Here is a 16,329-nt window from a genome sequence, read left to right as displayed (position 1 = left end):
GAGCCACCGGGGCTGCCCATATTTTGTTTTTTTAAAAGACTTTATTTGGGTTTTTTTTTTTTTTTTTTGGTAAGTAATCTCTACACCTAACGTGGGGCTTGAACTTATGACCCTGAGATCAAGAGTTGCACACTCTTGCAGCCAGCCAGGTGGCCCCTATGTTATCCCCATCTTAAAGATGAGGAAACAGAGGCCCATGGAGGGACAGTACTTGCCCATGATTGCAGAGCAAAGCCTTGTCCACTTTGGTGGACCTTTGGGGACCTTTATTTCTGCATCTGTAAATATGAGAGGTGGAGATAACCTCCAAGGTTTCTTCTAGCAACAATGTCCTAAGACTCTGACTCTTGGGAGCATAAATATCCTCATCCAAGGATACACGGTCTCAACAGTGTTACAAAAACAGGCAAGTGTGGTCATACACCACCTCCCACACCTCCCACACAACCACATGTCACCTCCAGAGCACAGACACGTAGATACAAGTGACATCATGCCACAGAAATACGATCAGAGGACATGTGTGTGCCCATATACACATGCACGCGTGTGCCCCCCCCCGCCCCCAGCCATGCCTCTGCATCAATGCACATGTACATGAATCAGAAACAGGTCCAGACATGCACTCACAGACCTGGAAAAACCCAAGTATGGCTCTAGTGTTTCCCAGAATGAGGCCTGTGTATTACTCCTAGCCTCATATGACATGATTTTTAGTCCTAAGTGGATAAACATTATCGCTAAAAATGTAATGTTAACATATTTATTATAATGTCAACTAAAGAAAATCATACACATCAAACCTATGATTTTATGGATAATAATCCTTAGGATAAGGATAAAGTGAATTTTAAAAATGAGTTGGTTTAGAGAAAAATATTGAGTAGATAATGGTTCAAGAGGAATGACAGTGTGGCAAAATTATGACAAAGGCACACAAACGTTGAGCTTGGGAAACATGGGGAATGCATGGCCAGACAGATCGGCATGGGCACACACAATCTGATGCATTACTCACCTGCTTGATGGGGTAGAGGGATCCCACCCTCTGTGTCCCACTGTATGTCAGCCAGTTGGTGATCTCACAGCTGCCCACCAGCCACTGGCGGCCCCGGAAGTCACTGTGCTCACACAGCACCCAGCTGGGCCCAGCAGGTGCCAGAGATGCAGAGAGGAAGACAGACAGGGAAGAGGAGACAAGGATGTCAGAACATTCTCCACCTCCTTTGCTTTTATTCTGAGACTCTTCTGCCCGGTGTCAGGGTTCTCGAGGCAGGAGAGGGAGGCTGGGAAGTACATTTGGGGTTTGCAGGGCAGAGGAGGGTCCTGGAGGATCCATGCTGAGGTCCAAGACATTCCTCAGCCTGCACCTCTCCCTCCCTCCTGGCTGGGGGCACAGGTAATGGAAGGGAAGTGGGAAGGAGCAAGAGGCCAGGGACCTGGCCCTGGCTCCCTAGCAGCACCCTCCCCACCACACTCACACGCCCCCCTTGATCCGCAGGGACAGCACGTGGTTGTTGAAGCCCTCGGCTTGCAGGCTGCGCACCTCTCTGTCCAGCTCGATCTCCTTACCCTCAAAGCACTCCAGTCCATACAGAAAAATGGAAGGCTCTGAAAAGTGCTGGGGCGGGGGGCATGGAGAAGGGGTGAGGTTGAGAGAGCCCAGGCCCCAGTCCCAGACCTGGCCCCAAATTCCAGATACTCCAATTCTGGATCGGTATCTTCCCTCCCTCCTAAGCTTTACCCTGCAGGGCTCTGGACAATGGCAGCTGGGTGTCTCCCCTGATTCTCAGACTGAGCCCCCAATGCCACCTCAAACCTCTTCTCAGTGCCAATAAATGGTACTTCTAAGAATAGTAATGATAATATGGGTAATTATAGCGGTTGTCAGATATTCAGGGCTTACCACATGCCAGATTCTGCGTTAAGTGCTTTACCTGATCTCATAACTTCTCAACAACCCTATAAGGTATGTGCTATTATTATCATCCCTGCTTAACAGAACAGAAACTGAGTCTGGAGAAGATTAAACCACTTGCTCAAGTCTCTAGAGCTGGGCTTCAGAAGCAGATGTGCGTGCCTTCAGAGCCTAAGATGTAGCTGTAAAGCCTGGGCTCAGCAGTTGGGCCGCCCCTGGAGAGCTCAGCTCTGCCTGTTACAGCCTTTGTGGCCTGGAGCAAGTCACATCACCTCTCTGTGCCTCAGTTTCACATCTGGAAAAGGGAGGTGATAGTGGTAACAAACCTCATAGGGTCTCGGTGGGGATTAGATGCCTTAGCACATGGGAAGTCTTTTATTTATTTATGTTATTATTTTATTTTTTTAAAAGATTTTATTTATTTATTCATGAGAGACACAGAGAGAGAGGGAGAGAGAGGCAGAGACACAGGCAGAGGGAGAAGCAGGCTCTATGCAGGGAGCCCAACGTGGGACTGGATCCCAGGTCTCCAGGATCATGCCCTGGGCCAAAGGTGGCACTAAACTGCTGTGCCACCAGGGCTGCCCTGGGAAGTCTTTTAAACACTGCCTGGAGCCTGGTACATGCTCGGTGGACAGCTGTCTGCTGTGCTGCCATGGCTGGCCCACCCAGTCCTACAGCCTCTAGTTCTTAATATGGCCTGGGCCACTTCCCTCCATCTCCTCCCTAGTCCAGGACACCATCATTTATTCTGGCTTTCTGTAGCAGCAGACCTATTGCCTTGTCCCTACCCATCTGGCCTCCACACACAGCAGAGCTGGCTCTCTATTCCGCTCCTTCCTGCACAGAACCCGCATGTCAGAAGTCTGGCGCCTGCCCCCAGTCCACCCGAGTGCTAGTCTCTACTGTCCCCGTACCACCTCTATATCGGGACACACCACTCTGCAATGTAATCTTTATGTCAGTGTGGTCATGGGTTCCTTGAAGGCAGGGCCATGTCTGATTTATTTCAGTGTCCCCAAGACCTGACACGGTGGCCACTCAATACAACTCTAGTAAGTGGAACTGGCTTTGAAGCCTCCGGGTCAGGGGAACCAGAGTGGTTCTGAAGAAGCCTGACTTCAAGCTCCAGCAGCCTAGCCAACAGTGAGAAGAGGCTTGGTACCTGGCATTCCCCCAGCAGTACACCCTACCTCAGGGGTTGTCTGGAACTGAACAAGGTTACTCACCAGGGGTACCTTCTGGAGAGAGCCCAGGACTGTGGAAGATAGGCAGCCCATGGCCGTAAGAGTGGGGAACTCGCCCTCAGAGAGAATGTACTGGTCACCCTCAAAGTTCTTCTCACCAAACAGGATCCAGCTGGGGAAGGGGAAGAGTAGGGGGATGTGAGTAGGGATCTGACTTTGTCCCATCCTGTGCTTGGCCTGTCAGGCCCTCTGAGATGCAGCAGAGTGGATGCAGATATGACTGTGACCCACTCCCCAACCAAGTCCATGGGAGGTCAAGGATGAATAGGCCCTGCAGCAAGAGATTGAGGTCGAGATTTCAGAAATGACTGGATGATATCATACTGCCCCTATGGAGAGAAACTGGGCAATATTGAGCAAAAAAACCCTACGCACAACCACTCAGCAATCCCATTTCTCGGACTCTCAAAATCTCCTTCAAAAACATGAAATGACAGGGATCCCTGAGTGGCGCAGCGGTTTGGCGCCTGCCTTTGGCCCAGGGCGTGATCCTGGAGACCCGGGATCGAATCCCACATCAGGCTCCCGGTGCATGGGGCCTGCTTCTCCCTCTGCCTGTGTCTCTGCCTCTCTCTCTCTCTCTGTGACTATCATAAAAAAAAAAAAAAAAAAAGTTTGTTAAAAAAAAAACATGAAATGACACCTGCACAAAGCTCTTCATACAGCACTGTTTGCAGCGGCTGAGTGGAAGCAGCCCAAAAGTCCATCAGCAGGACACAGCTGATTAAACTAAGGATGTAGGGGATAATAATATAGCAGTAAAAAGGGAGGAGGAAGAGGTCTTTTTTGTTTGTTTGTTTTGTTTTGTTTTGTTTTTGTTTTTGTTTTTTTTTTGGAGGAAGAGGTCTTAAGGGGAAATAAAGTGATCTCCAAACTGCTAAGGAAAAACAAGGGGAAAACAGTATGTATAGTATGCTTTCCTTTTGAAAAACAGAGATACAATTCGCATACCATAAAATTCATTCTTTTAAAGTGTACAATTCAGTGGTCTTTAGTATATTCAGCAGGTTGTATTATGCTTCTTTTTGTGTAAGGAAATGGGGAAGGAGGGCAACAAATATATTCAGTTTCTATAGCTTTATGCAAATTTATATATGAGAGGGATGCCTGGGTGGCTCAGTGGTTGAGCGTCTACCTTTGACTCAGGTAGTGATCCCAGGGTTGTGGGATCAAGTCCCGGCTTGGGGTCCCTGCAGGAACCCTGCTTCTTCCTCTGCTTATGTTTCTGCCTTGCTTTCTGTGTCTTTCATGAATAGATAAATAAATAGATAAATCTTTTAAAAAATACATATGAGAGTATATTTGCTTATATTTTTCAAAAAGAAACAATGGATGAATTAACTAAACATTGAATTAAAAAAAGATTACCTATGAGGGAGGAGGGGGAAAGATCAAAGGAATAGAGTAGATCCTCCTGATTGACTTGGCTTTGGAGCTACTCTGGACTGAATGTGTCTCTGCAAAATTCATATGTTGAAGCCCTAACCTCAAATATGATGGCTTTTGGGAAGTTCGGAGGAGATCGGGAGGGTGGGTACCCATGATGGGAACAGGTCCCTATAAAAAGAGAAAGAGACAGGAGTGCTCTCCACCACCTGAGGGCACAGGAAGAAGGCAGCTATTCACCATCCAGGAAATGAGTCCTTGCCAGGGAACCAAATGGGCCGTACCTTGACCTTCCCAGCCTTTAGAACCAGGGGAAATAAATTCCTATTGTTTAAGCCCCCCAGTCTATGATATTTTGTTATAGCAGCCCAAGTTAAGACAGGGACACTGCAAATATTTTATGCATTAAAAAACAAGTAAAAATGGAAATTATTCCTAAAAATTTACATAAATAAATGAACCTAACTGCATGTCAGGTTGGTGACATAACCACCCACATAAAAAGTATTATTTCAAGGGTCTTAAAAATGATATTTTGAACTGCACATAGCAAATGGGATCCTGGTAAATGTCCTGAGGACAAAAAGAACCATGGGAAACCCCAAACAGCATTCACTGCTTTTTTACCGTTAGTAGTAATATTGGTATTACAGTCTTGAAACATCCAGCTTTCGTCTAAATACCACTGGAATCGGAGTCCCTTGGTAGATAACTGGTTCCAAGTTTCAGGCAAAAATGTATGAAATGATCCCAGGGCATCTTATTGTACCAGAAAAACAAGTAAATTATTTTTAAAAAACCCAAACTATTGGAGTTGCATCAAAAGCAGACTATTTGAAGGGGCTCCCATTTGCCAAAGACAGAATGATTAGAGCACACAAAAGAACAGTAGCTCCAATGCATGGAAGCATTTCAATTACAAATATATCCATAAGTTCATAACAACATTCAAAAAATATTTCATTAGTCAGCTATGGAGGTTGCTAGGGTACCTACCAACTCAGAAATTATTCTGAAAATTGATCAAGAGAAATTGATCGTTGGGAAAGGATCAAACTGCCTTTTTTGCATAAACTATTTCAGGTAAACAAAAAGTTGAAAAGGAAAAGCTCTTCTTTATAGAGGTATTCCAGCTAACATATGGAAAAGGAATACCAAAAAAAAAAAAAATCTTAAAATCATCATTTTGTAACCTCTAAAGAAATAGCGAGTCTAGGCCATTATCATCAGTGGGTGCTAAAACCATGAGGTGAGCCGTAAATGGCAAATCTTATTTTTTTTAAATGGCAAATGTTGGGCAGCCCCCGTGGTGCAGTGGTTTAGCACCACCTGCAGCTCAGGGTGTGATCCTAGAGACCTGGGATCGAGTCCCACATCAGGCTCCCTGCATGGAGCCCGCTTTTCCCTCTGCCTGTGTCTCTGCCTCTCTCTCTCTCTGTGTCTCTCATGAATAAATAAATAAATAAATAATAAAAAAAATAAATGGCAAATGTTATGATACAGGGATCTTGATGTCATTAAAAGTGGGACAACCAGGCATGTGCCTGAGATGAGGTAGTAAGAAGTACTACTTAGGGCACCCCGGGTGGCTCAGGGGTTTAGTGCTGCCTTCGGCCGGGTTGTGACCCTGGAGACCCGGGATCGAGTCCCATGTCTGGCTCCCTGCGCGGAGCCTGCTTCTCCCTCTGCCTGTGTCTCTGCCTCTCTCTCGTGCTCTGTGTCTCTCATGAAGAAATAAATAAAATCTTCAAAAAAAAAAAAAAAAAAAAAAGAAGTACTACCTATATAGGGTACCACCTATATAGTCTCCTTGCCAACAAAATGAAACACCCTGAATCTCATCAAGCCTCCAGATCTACCAGTTTACAGAAAATATGGGACACAAAGGGGGGAAAAGGCACCAGAAGGAAGTAGTCAGCCAAATTCAGAAGATGGGAAACTTACAGGGTGAATTATTGGTTTTCTTTTTCTTTCTTTCTTTGTCTCTCTTTTTTTAAAAGATTAAAAAAAAATTATTTGAAAGAGACAGAGAATGGGAGCATGAGCAGAGAGAGGGAGAAGACTCCCTGCTGAGCAGGGAGCCCGATGTGGGGCTCAATCCCAGAACCCTGAGATCTTGACCTGAGCCAAAGGCGGACACTTAACTGAATGAGCCACCCAGGTGCTCCTCTTTTCTTTCCTTCTTTCCTTTCTTCCTGTTTAGAAAAGGAGGGGGGCTGCAGAAAGAGAGGAGAAAGAATCCCAAGCAGGCTCCACTCCTATGGCAGAGGGGTGGGGGTGTGGGTAGGCTCGACTTCACCACCCTGAGATCATGACTAGAGCCAAAACCAAGAATTTGTCGTTTAACCAACCGAGCCACTCAGGCATCCCTATTGAGTTTCTTTAAATAAATGGTATAAAACAAAAAGAAGGGAGGGGAATGGCTATAAATTAAAGACCGCGTTGACCAAAAGCAATGTGTGGACCTTGTTTGGATCCTGAGAAAAACAAAACAAACCAATTTCACAAAGGCATTTTTTTAAGACAATGAGACAAATCTGAACATGGGCTGTATTAGGTAATATCAAGAAATTATTGTTAATTTTATTAGATGTAATAATAAATTGCAACTATGTGGGTTGGGGAGGCTCCTTTCTTATTAGAGATATATATGTTGAAGTATTTACCTGCGAAATTTTATGTTGGGTTGGGAATTTTAAATGCACCACTAAAAAAAAAAAAAAAAAAAAAAAAAAAAAAAGCAAAGGGATAGATGAAACATGATTGGGGTTCTTTATCCTATACAATCTACAAGCTTTACATTTTCCGTTAAAACTTTATTTGGCTTTGTTTGTTTTAAGATTGAATGATTTGGGACAGAACAAGTAATCTCAAGGAAGCCAAAGGAAAGAAATCATTTGAAGGAAAGACCTTCCTGCAGCCCAGATTCCCCAGCTGAGTTGAGCAGTCCAGGCAGGTGCGCCCCGCTTTCCCCCTCCCTCACTTCCTCACCTGCCCCCGTGGACACGGCAGGACTGGGGCTGGAAGGAGACGGGCAAGGAGGTCTGGTCATCCTCGAAGGAGATGTGGTCGCCCAGGAAGTCGGGGCCAGAGAAAAGCTGAATCTGCAGGTACAGAAAGGAAGAGCTGAGAGTGGAGGGCGATGGAACGGGATGGAGGAGGAAGAGGGGACAGGCCCCCCAACAGTTCCTTACCTTTGAGACAAAGTGCAGATTGTGCTCGCCGACCTGAAGGGAGGGCCCAAAGTTTCGAGACGTAAGAAAGGTACCAGCCTCCAGCCCGTTTCCCGACCCTTTCCACGGTTCTCGGATAGCTCAGGCCCGTGTTAGCCCCGCCCCTTCCCAGGCGCCCCGCCCCCGCGCCCGGAGCCCGCGCCTCCCAGCCCCGCCCCCCGCGGTGGGCCCCGCCCAGGCTCCGAGCCCCTGCCCCCGGGGCCCCGCCCCCGCGGCTGGCGCGCACCTGCAGGACCGGCTGCAGCGAGGCGAGGGCGCTGTTGCCCGCGCCCCAGTCGTCGCAGGTGCGGTACACGCCCTTCTCCAGCACGTACTGCTCCCCGGAGAAGCCCACCTTCTGATAGGCCACCCACCTGCAGGGAGGGCGGGGCGCGGGTCAGCGGGGCGGGGCCGGCTCCTTCCCGGGAACCGCTCCCCGCGCGCCTGGCTCCCGGAGCCGGGGTCACTCACACGCCGCTGAGCACGTGGATGGCCTGCGTGTGGGGGCCGTGTCGCGCCAGCTCCACGTCCGGCAATGCCTCTCTCACCTCCGCGGCGTGCCCCTCGAAGTCCGTGGCCTCAAACAGCACGAGGGCCGGGTCCCCGAAGTCCTGGGCCCCAGGGATAGTCAGGTCTCTCCTGCCCACCCACGGAAACCCCTGGGAGTGCCCAGACCCCGGGGACACAGCCCACCAGGGGACTTTGGAGTAAGGCGATCAGTGTGGCCTGGGGAAGAGCAGCAGGAAGGCATGAGGCTAGACCTCAAGAACACTTCCAGGTACTCAGGAGAACTAGGAAAGAGGGAACAAACTCTTCCCTCCACAGATTGTACTTGGTGGGGCGGCAGGAGTATGGCTGTGGCCCCAGGGAGAGGGATGGCCCAGTTGCCCTTGCTTACCGTCCGGATGACCCGCAGGGAGGTCAGCGCCTCGTCATAGCCTCCCCAGTGTGACCAATCAGCATATTCTCCCTCCTCCAGCAGATACTGGTGGCCGCGAAAGCCTGCCTTCTGGTAGCCCACCCAGCTGGGGGAAGGAGGAGGGGAACAAGCGGACTTGGTCATGGAAGGCCCATGAATGTATAAGACAGCTGCCCCACCCCTAGGCAGCCCGGGCCACGCCCTAACACCCCCCCACCTCCCCACCCCCCCCCACCCCCGCATAGAGGTAAGAGGGGAGGATGAAAGAGGAGGAAAGGTTCTGCGTCCTCACCAGCCCCCAAGAACTCGCAGAGACCCCACAGAGGCCAGGTGGGGGCTCTGGCTGTCCTCTGGCTCCTGGAGGTTGTAGATGTCTCTGCTCACTTCCCAGCTCTGGCCCTGAAAGCCTGTGGCCTCATAAACCACAACCTGGGGACAAGGGGTGGTGTGAGGGTGGTGGGGAGCCATCTAGCCTGAAACACCCAGCCAGCCCAGGGAGGCCCTGCCCAGCATTAGCCCAGAACTAAGTCCTCCCACTCTCAACCTGAGCTCCAGTCCCTTAGGTAACTGCTGTCTCTTCTCTGACCTGCTCCTTACACACCAAAAGCCGGTTCCCAGTGAGCCCATAGGATTCCACCCTCCCAGAGCCAGCTTGTTTCCCAGCACTCTCCTCTCCTGTCTTCTGGTCCAGGCTAAGGTAGCCACACACATATACACACCCTACCCAAAGGCCGTCTTTGACAGTGCAGCCCAGACTCTTACCTTGGGCTCCCTTGGCTTCTCCACGCTTGGGCAGCCCTGCAGAGGAGACAAAGCTGAGGCGCCAGCCCAGAGGTGAAAGAAGACAGATGGGGGCTGGCAACCCAGGATTTACTTGATCCTGAGACCCCTAAAAATGGCCAACCCTCTGTCTTCCCTCTGCCTCACCCCTTGGGCTAATTCCACGCCTCCCTCTCCATCCCATGCTCAGCAGGAGCCCCCAGGCCCTACTTCTTCCCCCAGAATTGCAGGACAAGGTCACCTGTGACCACTTGCCCCTTACCAATCTCATGGGCTTCAAGGAGCCCACTCTGAGGTCAGATGTACCCCAGGCCTCCAAGGTCGGGTACTCTCCAGGCTCCAGAATGCAGGGAGAGTCTTCAAAGGAGGGTTTGGGGTACAGCAGCCACCTGGGGAGGAGGCAGAGAGGCAGCTCTACCCCAGATACCCAGGGACACAGATTGGTGGATGGGGGGAAGTTTAGAGGGGAGAAGGAATTTTAGGGGAAGAGGCCCCCATCAAGGGGACACTGGAGGATATTTCAGGACCCCCTAATCTGCAGTAGCCACTCCACTGATCCCTCTTCCTCTGGCCCAGCGCGCTCTAATTTCACACAGCAGCTGGAGAATTCTTTCCTGCACACATACCTGCTTAGGGACCCCCAGTAGCTTCCCATTAGCCCCCACAAGATAGCCCAGCTGCACAGAGGCCTTTTGATCTGTCCCCTGATCATACTCCTGGTCTTCACATCTCCCCACCTGCTGCTTGGTTGGGCCAGATTCAACTTTTGAGGCTTAGATCTCTCACCTCTGAGCCTTTGCAGGTATTGTTCCCTCCACTAGGTATATTCTTCCCCATTAAATTAATTCATTAATATTTAGGGGCATCTACCCCGTGCCAGCCCTTGCTTCAGGCATCAGGGAGAGAGTAGTGAACAAAACCTACAAAGTCCCTCATGCCCTGCTCTCATTATGCTGAGATTCTTCTGTGGTCGGCTCACCCCTGCTGAGGTGTCTCCTCCTCCAGGGAGGCTTCTCTGACCTCAGGCTGCTTCGGTGCTTTTCTGTGCTGCCCCATACCAGGACTCTGATCGCCACTGTCTTTTTACTTGCCTGTCCCCTCCAGTAGACTAAGCACTTCTTGAGGGCAGGAGTTGTGTCCCATCACCTCTGTGTCCCCAGCACTTAGAACAATGAATGTAAAATGAAGGGTTTCCAGAATAGCCCAGACTCACAGTCCTGCAGAGACAGTGGCAGATGCGGCCTGTAGGGGCTTCTCCAGGCCCTGGGTGTCCTCCAAGGCATCGGTTAGCTCCACTTGCTCCCCCTTGAGGCCCTTCTCAGAGTACACGATGATCTCTGGGGTACTGTAGTCCTATAGAAGGAAAGAGGGATGAAAAAGAAGTGTAAAGCAGTGCTCCTCAGAGAACACCCCCCACACCCTGCCAGTAACTGCTTCCCCAACTGTGTCCAACCAGGGCTCCAGAGCGCTTCTGGGAACGCTTTGTGGACATCTCCACAGAAGCCAGAGGGTAACTGGGGCGTTCTCTGCAAAGTGGGCCAGACAAGCCTGAGACCAAAGCCCTCTCTTTGGCGCTGGACCTTTGGCACCAGAGGTCCAAAGTTCCCAGCGGGAGCCTGCCAAGTACCATGCCTCTGGGTACCCTGATTTCCAACCCAGAGACAAGTAGGATTGACTGTTTCCTGAGATCTAACTTTGACTCTTCCTTTGTAAACAATTCCTGCCCTAGTCCAGACTGGCTTCTATCTGCAACTTATCCCAGGCAGCAGAGGATCCTCTCTGCATTCTGGGTGTTTCTTTCCCGCCAGGACCATGTCATTCCCTCGCTGCTTCATCAGATGCTTATGAAGCACCTACTGAGTGCAAGGCACTGTGGTAAGGGCATGTCCTACTCCATCTCAGTTGGCCCTCCCAACAGGAGTTATTACTCCATTCACAGGCTAGGAAAGTGAGGCTCAGCGAAGTTAAGCGGCCTGCCCTTGGGCACAAAGCCTGTACGTAGCAGGGTAAAGAACAGAGCAATATGGTTTTTGTTCAGTGTTGCAACCAGCACCTCCCACATGCCTAGAACACACCAGGTGCCCAATCGATGCTGAACGAATCAAATCAAACTAGGTCCCCCACCTGACTTCAAAGCTCTTGTTTTTTTTTTTTTTTTTCTCTTACTCCTCGTTACCTCCTACATGAAGATGAATTTATCGTGAGAAGCTCTCAATAAACTGTCTACAAACATTTGTGTGTTTCCGGAGAGGCTTTCAAAACTATTCCCTCCTTTGCATAGCTGGGCCACTGCCCTCATTAAGACTCGTCAGCTCTCGTCCTCTTACCAGGAGTATTGCAACAGCACTGTCTTGGAGTTATTCAAACTTCAATTAAAAAAAAAAAAAAAAGTCTGATAGGTCCTGCCTTTAGAGTTACTGCTTTCTCTTCTGTGTCTCTAGTGGCCAAGACAGTTTTGTCAAAAACTATACGAAACCATAACACTGACCATGCCTTTTCAAACTACACACTTCTCCCTCCAAAGTCAGAGGTGCCCCTCACCTGGAAATCACAGCCCTGCCTGGCCTTCCTGAGTCCCAGATTTCTCCTCCTGGTAGCCAGAGGGATGTTTATAAACCCCTAATCTGATTATTTGGCTTTCTTGCTTCAAGTCCAACCCTCATACCCTAGTTCAACCATGAGTCCTGCAGGGCAGAGAGCAGATCTCCCCACCCACCCATTGCCTGGCATGGTGCCTGGCATGCAGCAGACATTAACCAGCATTGGTGAGCAAATGAGCAAACAGCTGTGGCACCCTGGGTCTAACTGTGGGCCTGAGATCCTGGGCCCTGGGGGGTGGGCTGGCACCCATAGCCACTCCCGCGCATTTCTGTTGCTCTAACTGAATCCTTCTCCAAGTCCAGCTCATACTTTCCCAGGCTGCTCTCCCAAACTGGGGCTTGGCCTCTATCTGCCCCCTGCCTCCCCAAGCCAGGCCAAGCACCCCAGAACTCCTTTCTTCCCCAGATAGCTTTGAGGTCAGGAATCTATAGGTGACCCCATAATAAGCCCCATTTAAGCTCCTCACCCATATAAGCTCTCCTAGCCATTCCAACTGCAGGCACCTAGGCTGTCCCCGTCCTCAGGGCCTGGGGAGCATCTGGTCCCCGCTCCCAGCCACTTACCCGGACAACCCGCCTCACAGAGCCAATGCCCTGGGTGCTCCACGCTGGCCCTGGGGCTCCTAAATCCACATCTCCTTCAGGCACAACCAGCTTCCTGCCCCGGAACTCTGGCTCTTCGTATAGCACCCAGCTGTAGGCACAGAGACCCAGGGTCATGGGTGGGTAGAGGATGTACCCACAAAGCAGGGGGGGGTGCCTGAGGGGGTTTCCGTCAGGTTGGCCCAGGTACATCTCATTGCTCTGAAATCCTGTAGGTCCACAAGCAGCCCCCTGCCTCGCCCCGGCAGCCTGCACTCACCAGCCTCGAACCACCCTCACGGAGGCCACCCGGGGCCAACTGGAGGTGTCAGCAGTGTCTTCCCAGACCTCCCTGCTGCTGCCTTGGCAGCCAGGCTCTGAGAAGAGGATCATCTGGAGAGGACGCAGAGGGAATCCTCAGGCCCTGTCCCCGGGTCCCCGCCTCCTGCTGCTCCCCCTCCCCACAGCCTTCCCCCCTACCTTTCCAGGCCTGGTGTTCAGCTTGCCCTGGATCTTCAATGCTGGGCTCTGGCATGGAGGGAGGTGATAAAAAGTCTTATGGTGTGGCTTCCTTACTGCCTCCCCACAACCTGTCATTCCAAGGATCCCACCTGCTCCCTATTGGCCTCCATACCCAAAGAGCTGCCCACAGAGGATGTCACTAACTCCAGGGACCTCATCACCCATCCCAGGGGGCAGGTGCCTATCACTCCCTTTCCCCAGCTTCCAAGAGATCAGAGCCACTAAGCCCTTTGGATTCCAAAATTGTAAGCCTCCTGCTATGTGAATAGGGAAACTGAGGCCCAGAAAATTGTGGCTTATATAAGGTCACCCTGAACTAGACATCAGATCCAAGCCTCTGGCCTCTCCAGACTCTGTTCCCAGTGCCACAGTGCTCATGCCACCCAAACCCTGCCCCAGATGAGGTCAGGCACCCTCCCTTGCTCATCCAAGGTCTCACTCACCCACCCCACCAGGGGCTGGGCACAAGCAGGCTTCTCTGGTGGTGGCCTTTCGCTGCAGAGCAGGGGCAGCTGTCCTGGCACCTTCCTGGTTCCAGGTGTCACGTGGGGTGGCAGAGCAGATAGTTTTGTGCCCAGTGGTTCCGAGATGGGGGCCTCCTGGGTGGCAGACACCAGACCACTGAAGAGAAGGCTGCCTCCAAGACGAGAAGTAGGCCTACTGCTTGCTTGCCACTCTGGCCCCAGCTCTGGGCGGGGGCCCTTGGCATCTGCTACATGTTTCTTCATCATCTCCAGAGGAGAACAAGAGACCTGGGGGGGCCTCGCAGGGCGAGAGTCCCAGGAGGGGCTAGGCCCGGCCTTCTCCTGCCTGCGCTGGAGCTTCTCATCGTCACTTAGGTAGGGGTTCTCTGGTTCTTCCTCCTCCTCTTCCTCTTCCTCTTTCCCTTCTAGTGTGGGCACCTCCTGGGGGCTGGGTCCCAGCACCCATGGTCCGGGCTGGTCCTCCTCGATGGCAGGCAGCGTAGCATACATGGCCAGGTAGGAGGACCGGGGGGCTCGTGGCAGCCGGTGAGTGCGGAGGATCTCGGGCGGCTCCATGCTCCGCAGAGTATCCAGGAACATCTCCATGTCAGCAGCCAGGGCCACCTCCTCCTCCTCCCTGGATGTCTCTGGGAGCATTTCGCCCTCAGTGGAGTTGGGGACAATTTGGGACTCCAGGCTGGCCTCTGCTCTTATCAGCACTGAGGCAGGGGGCCCTCCTGGGCTGGGGGACACCTTACCCTCTGAGGAGGGGGCAGGGGGAACAGCAGTGTCCTGGGCAATCACTGTCTGGGTGGAAAATGGGGCAGCAGGAGCACCAGGATCCTGGACAAGCTCCTTTTGGGTGGGAGATGCGATGGGGCTCACTTTGGAGCCCTCAACAATCTCCTCCTCTTGGGGAGATGGGATAGTGAAAGTGGTCAGGCCTTCAACAGCCTCATCCTGGCTGGGACAAGAAGCAAGGTCACCTTTAGTAACATGGACAGCCTCTTTTGGGGTGCTAGGGCTGCCTGCTGGGGCCTGGACCACCTTGCTTGGCTTGGGAGATGAGGCAGCAGGAGCAGCAGGGCCTGCCACCACCTCTGCCTGGGTAAGGGAGAAGACAGGGACATGTTCAGAGTCCCGAACAAGCTTATTCCCCGGGGAGGATGGAGCCGAAAGCGCTCCTGAGCTAGGGACAGCCTTCCGTCTTGTAGAGGATGGAGCAAGAGACTGTCCAGGGCCGGTAACAAGCACCTCGCTCTTCGCCATGGGTGGGCTGGTGACAACAGAGGGATCTGTGAGCCCCTCCCTTTTTATGGAGGGCAGCGCCTGGGGTACCCTGGGCTTGAGAGTAAGCTGGGTCCTGGGGTATGTGGGCACCGCTGGCTGCTCTGGGGGGTGCTCTGGGTCCAGGGAGGGAGTAGGAGTCTGGCGTCCGAGAGAGGAGGGTAATGACACATGGCTCCGAGAAATCTGGGGAGAGGGCTGGGTGGGCCCGGAGGCTCCTTGCCGCGTTAGGACCTCAGGGGCTCGGCTCTGGTCTTGCTCTGGGTGAGCTGCAGGGACGTCCTGGTTCGGAGGCGGGTGACCATCCTCCGAGCTGCCTGCAGGGCCCAGAGCAGATCTGTCCTTTGGCTCTGCCATCCCCAGCTCAGGCAGCTGCCCCGAGGCCGCGCCCCCTGGGCCACCCAGACCCGGATTCCTTGGCACAACAGCCGTGGGCCTGGGAAGCCGGCTGGCAGCGGGGCTCCGCTCAGTAGGTACGAGGCTACTTAGCAGCTCCCGGGCTTGACTGCGGGTAGGGGAGCCCTCGGCCTGGGGGCTCACGACCACTGCCCGTACTGCGCGAACAACATTGCGGCCCCTGGGCTGGGCCTCGCCCCACGGCCCTGGGCCCACGGTCACGGAGCTGTTCACCCGCCGCTCCACGTGCCCTCCCACCACCACGGTGGTCTGCACGGTGCGCGTCACCCGGCGTTCCTCGAGGCTCCGGGGGCTCCCACTGCTGAGGCTGACGCCCGGGTGGGGGCTGGGCTCCCGGGGCCCGGGCAGGGGCACCAAAAGCTCTGTCCTGGCCAGGGCTTCCGGGTTGGCCTGCTCAGTCCTGGGCTCTTGGGGGCTGCTGTCGCCCTGGTCTACGGCCTCCTTCCGTCTCCCCACTGGCCTCTTCTCCTTGGGGAGTAGCGTGTACTTCTTGGAAAAGATGGGCCCGTGGCTCTGGAAGCTCTTGGAGCCGGCCCCATCCCGGGGTCCCTTGTAACTTATAGTCGATTCTGCCCGGGTTGCAAAGCCATTGACTTCCTCTCGACCGTGGCTGTACTCCAACATCTCCTCCCGGGGGGCTTCTGTCTGGGCCCCCGACACCAGGGACACCTTGTGAAAACGGTGTCTCATCTCTTCCTGGGCAGGGGGCCGACGCCACGCCAGTGTGGTGCTCACCACTGGGGCCTCAGCCTGAGCCGGGGGCCCACCTGCCCCCTCCATGTCGGGCCCCAGCAACCTGTCCAGAGATGTCCTTGGCTCAGTATGGTCCAGCTCCCTGCAGATGGTGCCAGGAAGAAGAGAGACAGGGTCAAGGGGTGGGGAGGGTGGCTCTCAGCAGTACAGAGTAACTACCCCTGCCAAGCTCAGGCTCAGTAACCCCAGGCAAGTCATTTGACTTTTTGGGCCTTTGTTTCTTCATCTGTAAAATGGGCATG

At 52.7% G+C, this 16,329-nt stretch overlaps 1 protein-coding gene across 3 annotated transcripts in view; it reads right to left on the bottom strand.

Moving 5' to 3' along the window:
* The window catches only part of CRYBG2 (crystallin beta-gamma domain containing 2), a 43,585-nt gene that overhangs the window by 19,377 nt on the left and 7,879 nt on the right, over window positions 1-16,329 (bottom strand). For all 3 annotated transcript variants that reach the window (XM_035712899.2, XM_049098641.1, XM_025447752.3), the window contains exons 3-18: window positions 13,610-16,169; window positions 13,125-13,172; window positions 12,925-13,037; window positions 12,627-12,756; window positions 10,676-10,815; window positions 9,725-9,851; window positions 9,445-9,480; window positions 8,975-9,111; window positions 8,662-8,788; window positions 8,235-8,374; window positions 8,011-8,137; window positions 7,746-7,778; window positions 7,543-7,655; window positions 3,148-3,277; window positions 1,482-1,621; window positions 1,019-1,142 (exon numbers count right to left, since the gene is read on the bottom strand). In XM_035712899.2, coding sequence (XP_035568792.2) covers window positions 1,019-1,142; window positions 1,482-1,621; window positions 3,148-3,277; window positions 7,543-7,655; window positions 7,746-7,778; window positions 8,011-8,137; window positions 8,235-8,374; window positions 8,662-8,788; window positions 8,975-9,111; window positions 9,445-9,480; window positions 9,725-9,851; window positions 10,676-10,815; window positions 12,627-12,756; window positions 12,925-13,037; window positions 13,125-13,172; window positions 13,610-16,114 — 4,170 coding nt within the window. In that variant the 5' untranslated portion in view covers window positions 16,115-16,169. The remainder of the gene's footprint in view (window positions 1-1,018; window positions 1,143-1,481; window positions 1,622-3,147; window positions 3,278-7,542; window positions 7,656-7,745; window positions 7,779-8,010; window positions 8,138-8,234; window positions 8,375-8,661; window positions 8,789-8,974; window positions 9,112-9,444; window positions 9,481-9,724; window positions 9,852-10,675; window positions 10,816-12,626; window positions 12,757-12,924; window positions 13,038-13,124; window positions 13,173-13,609; window positions 16,170-16,329) is intronic.

The sequence above is a fragment of the Canis lupus genome, chromosome 2, assembly GCF_003254725.2.
Source record: "Canis lupus dingo isolate Sandy chromosome 2, ASM325472v2, whole genome shotgun sequence".
Lineage (NCBI taxonomy): Eukaryota > Metazoa > Chordata > Mammalia > Carnivora > Canidae > Canis > Canis lupus.
Note: the sequence above shows the minus strand (reverse complement) of the source record. Positions and strands in the feature narration are given on the sequence as shown.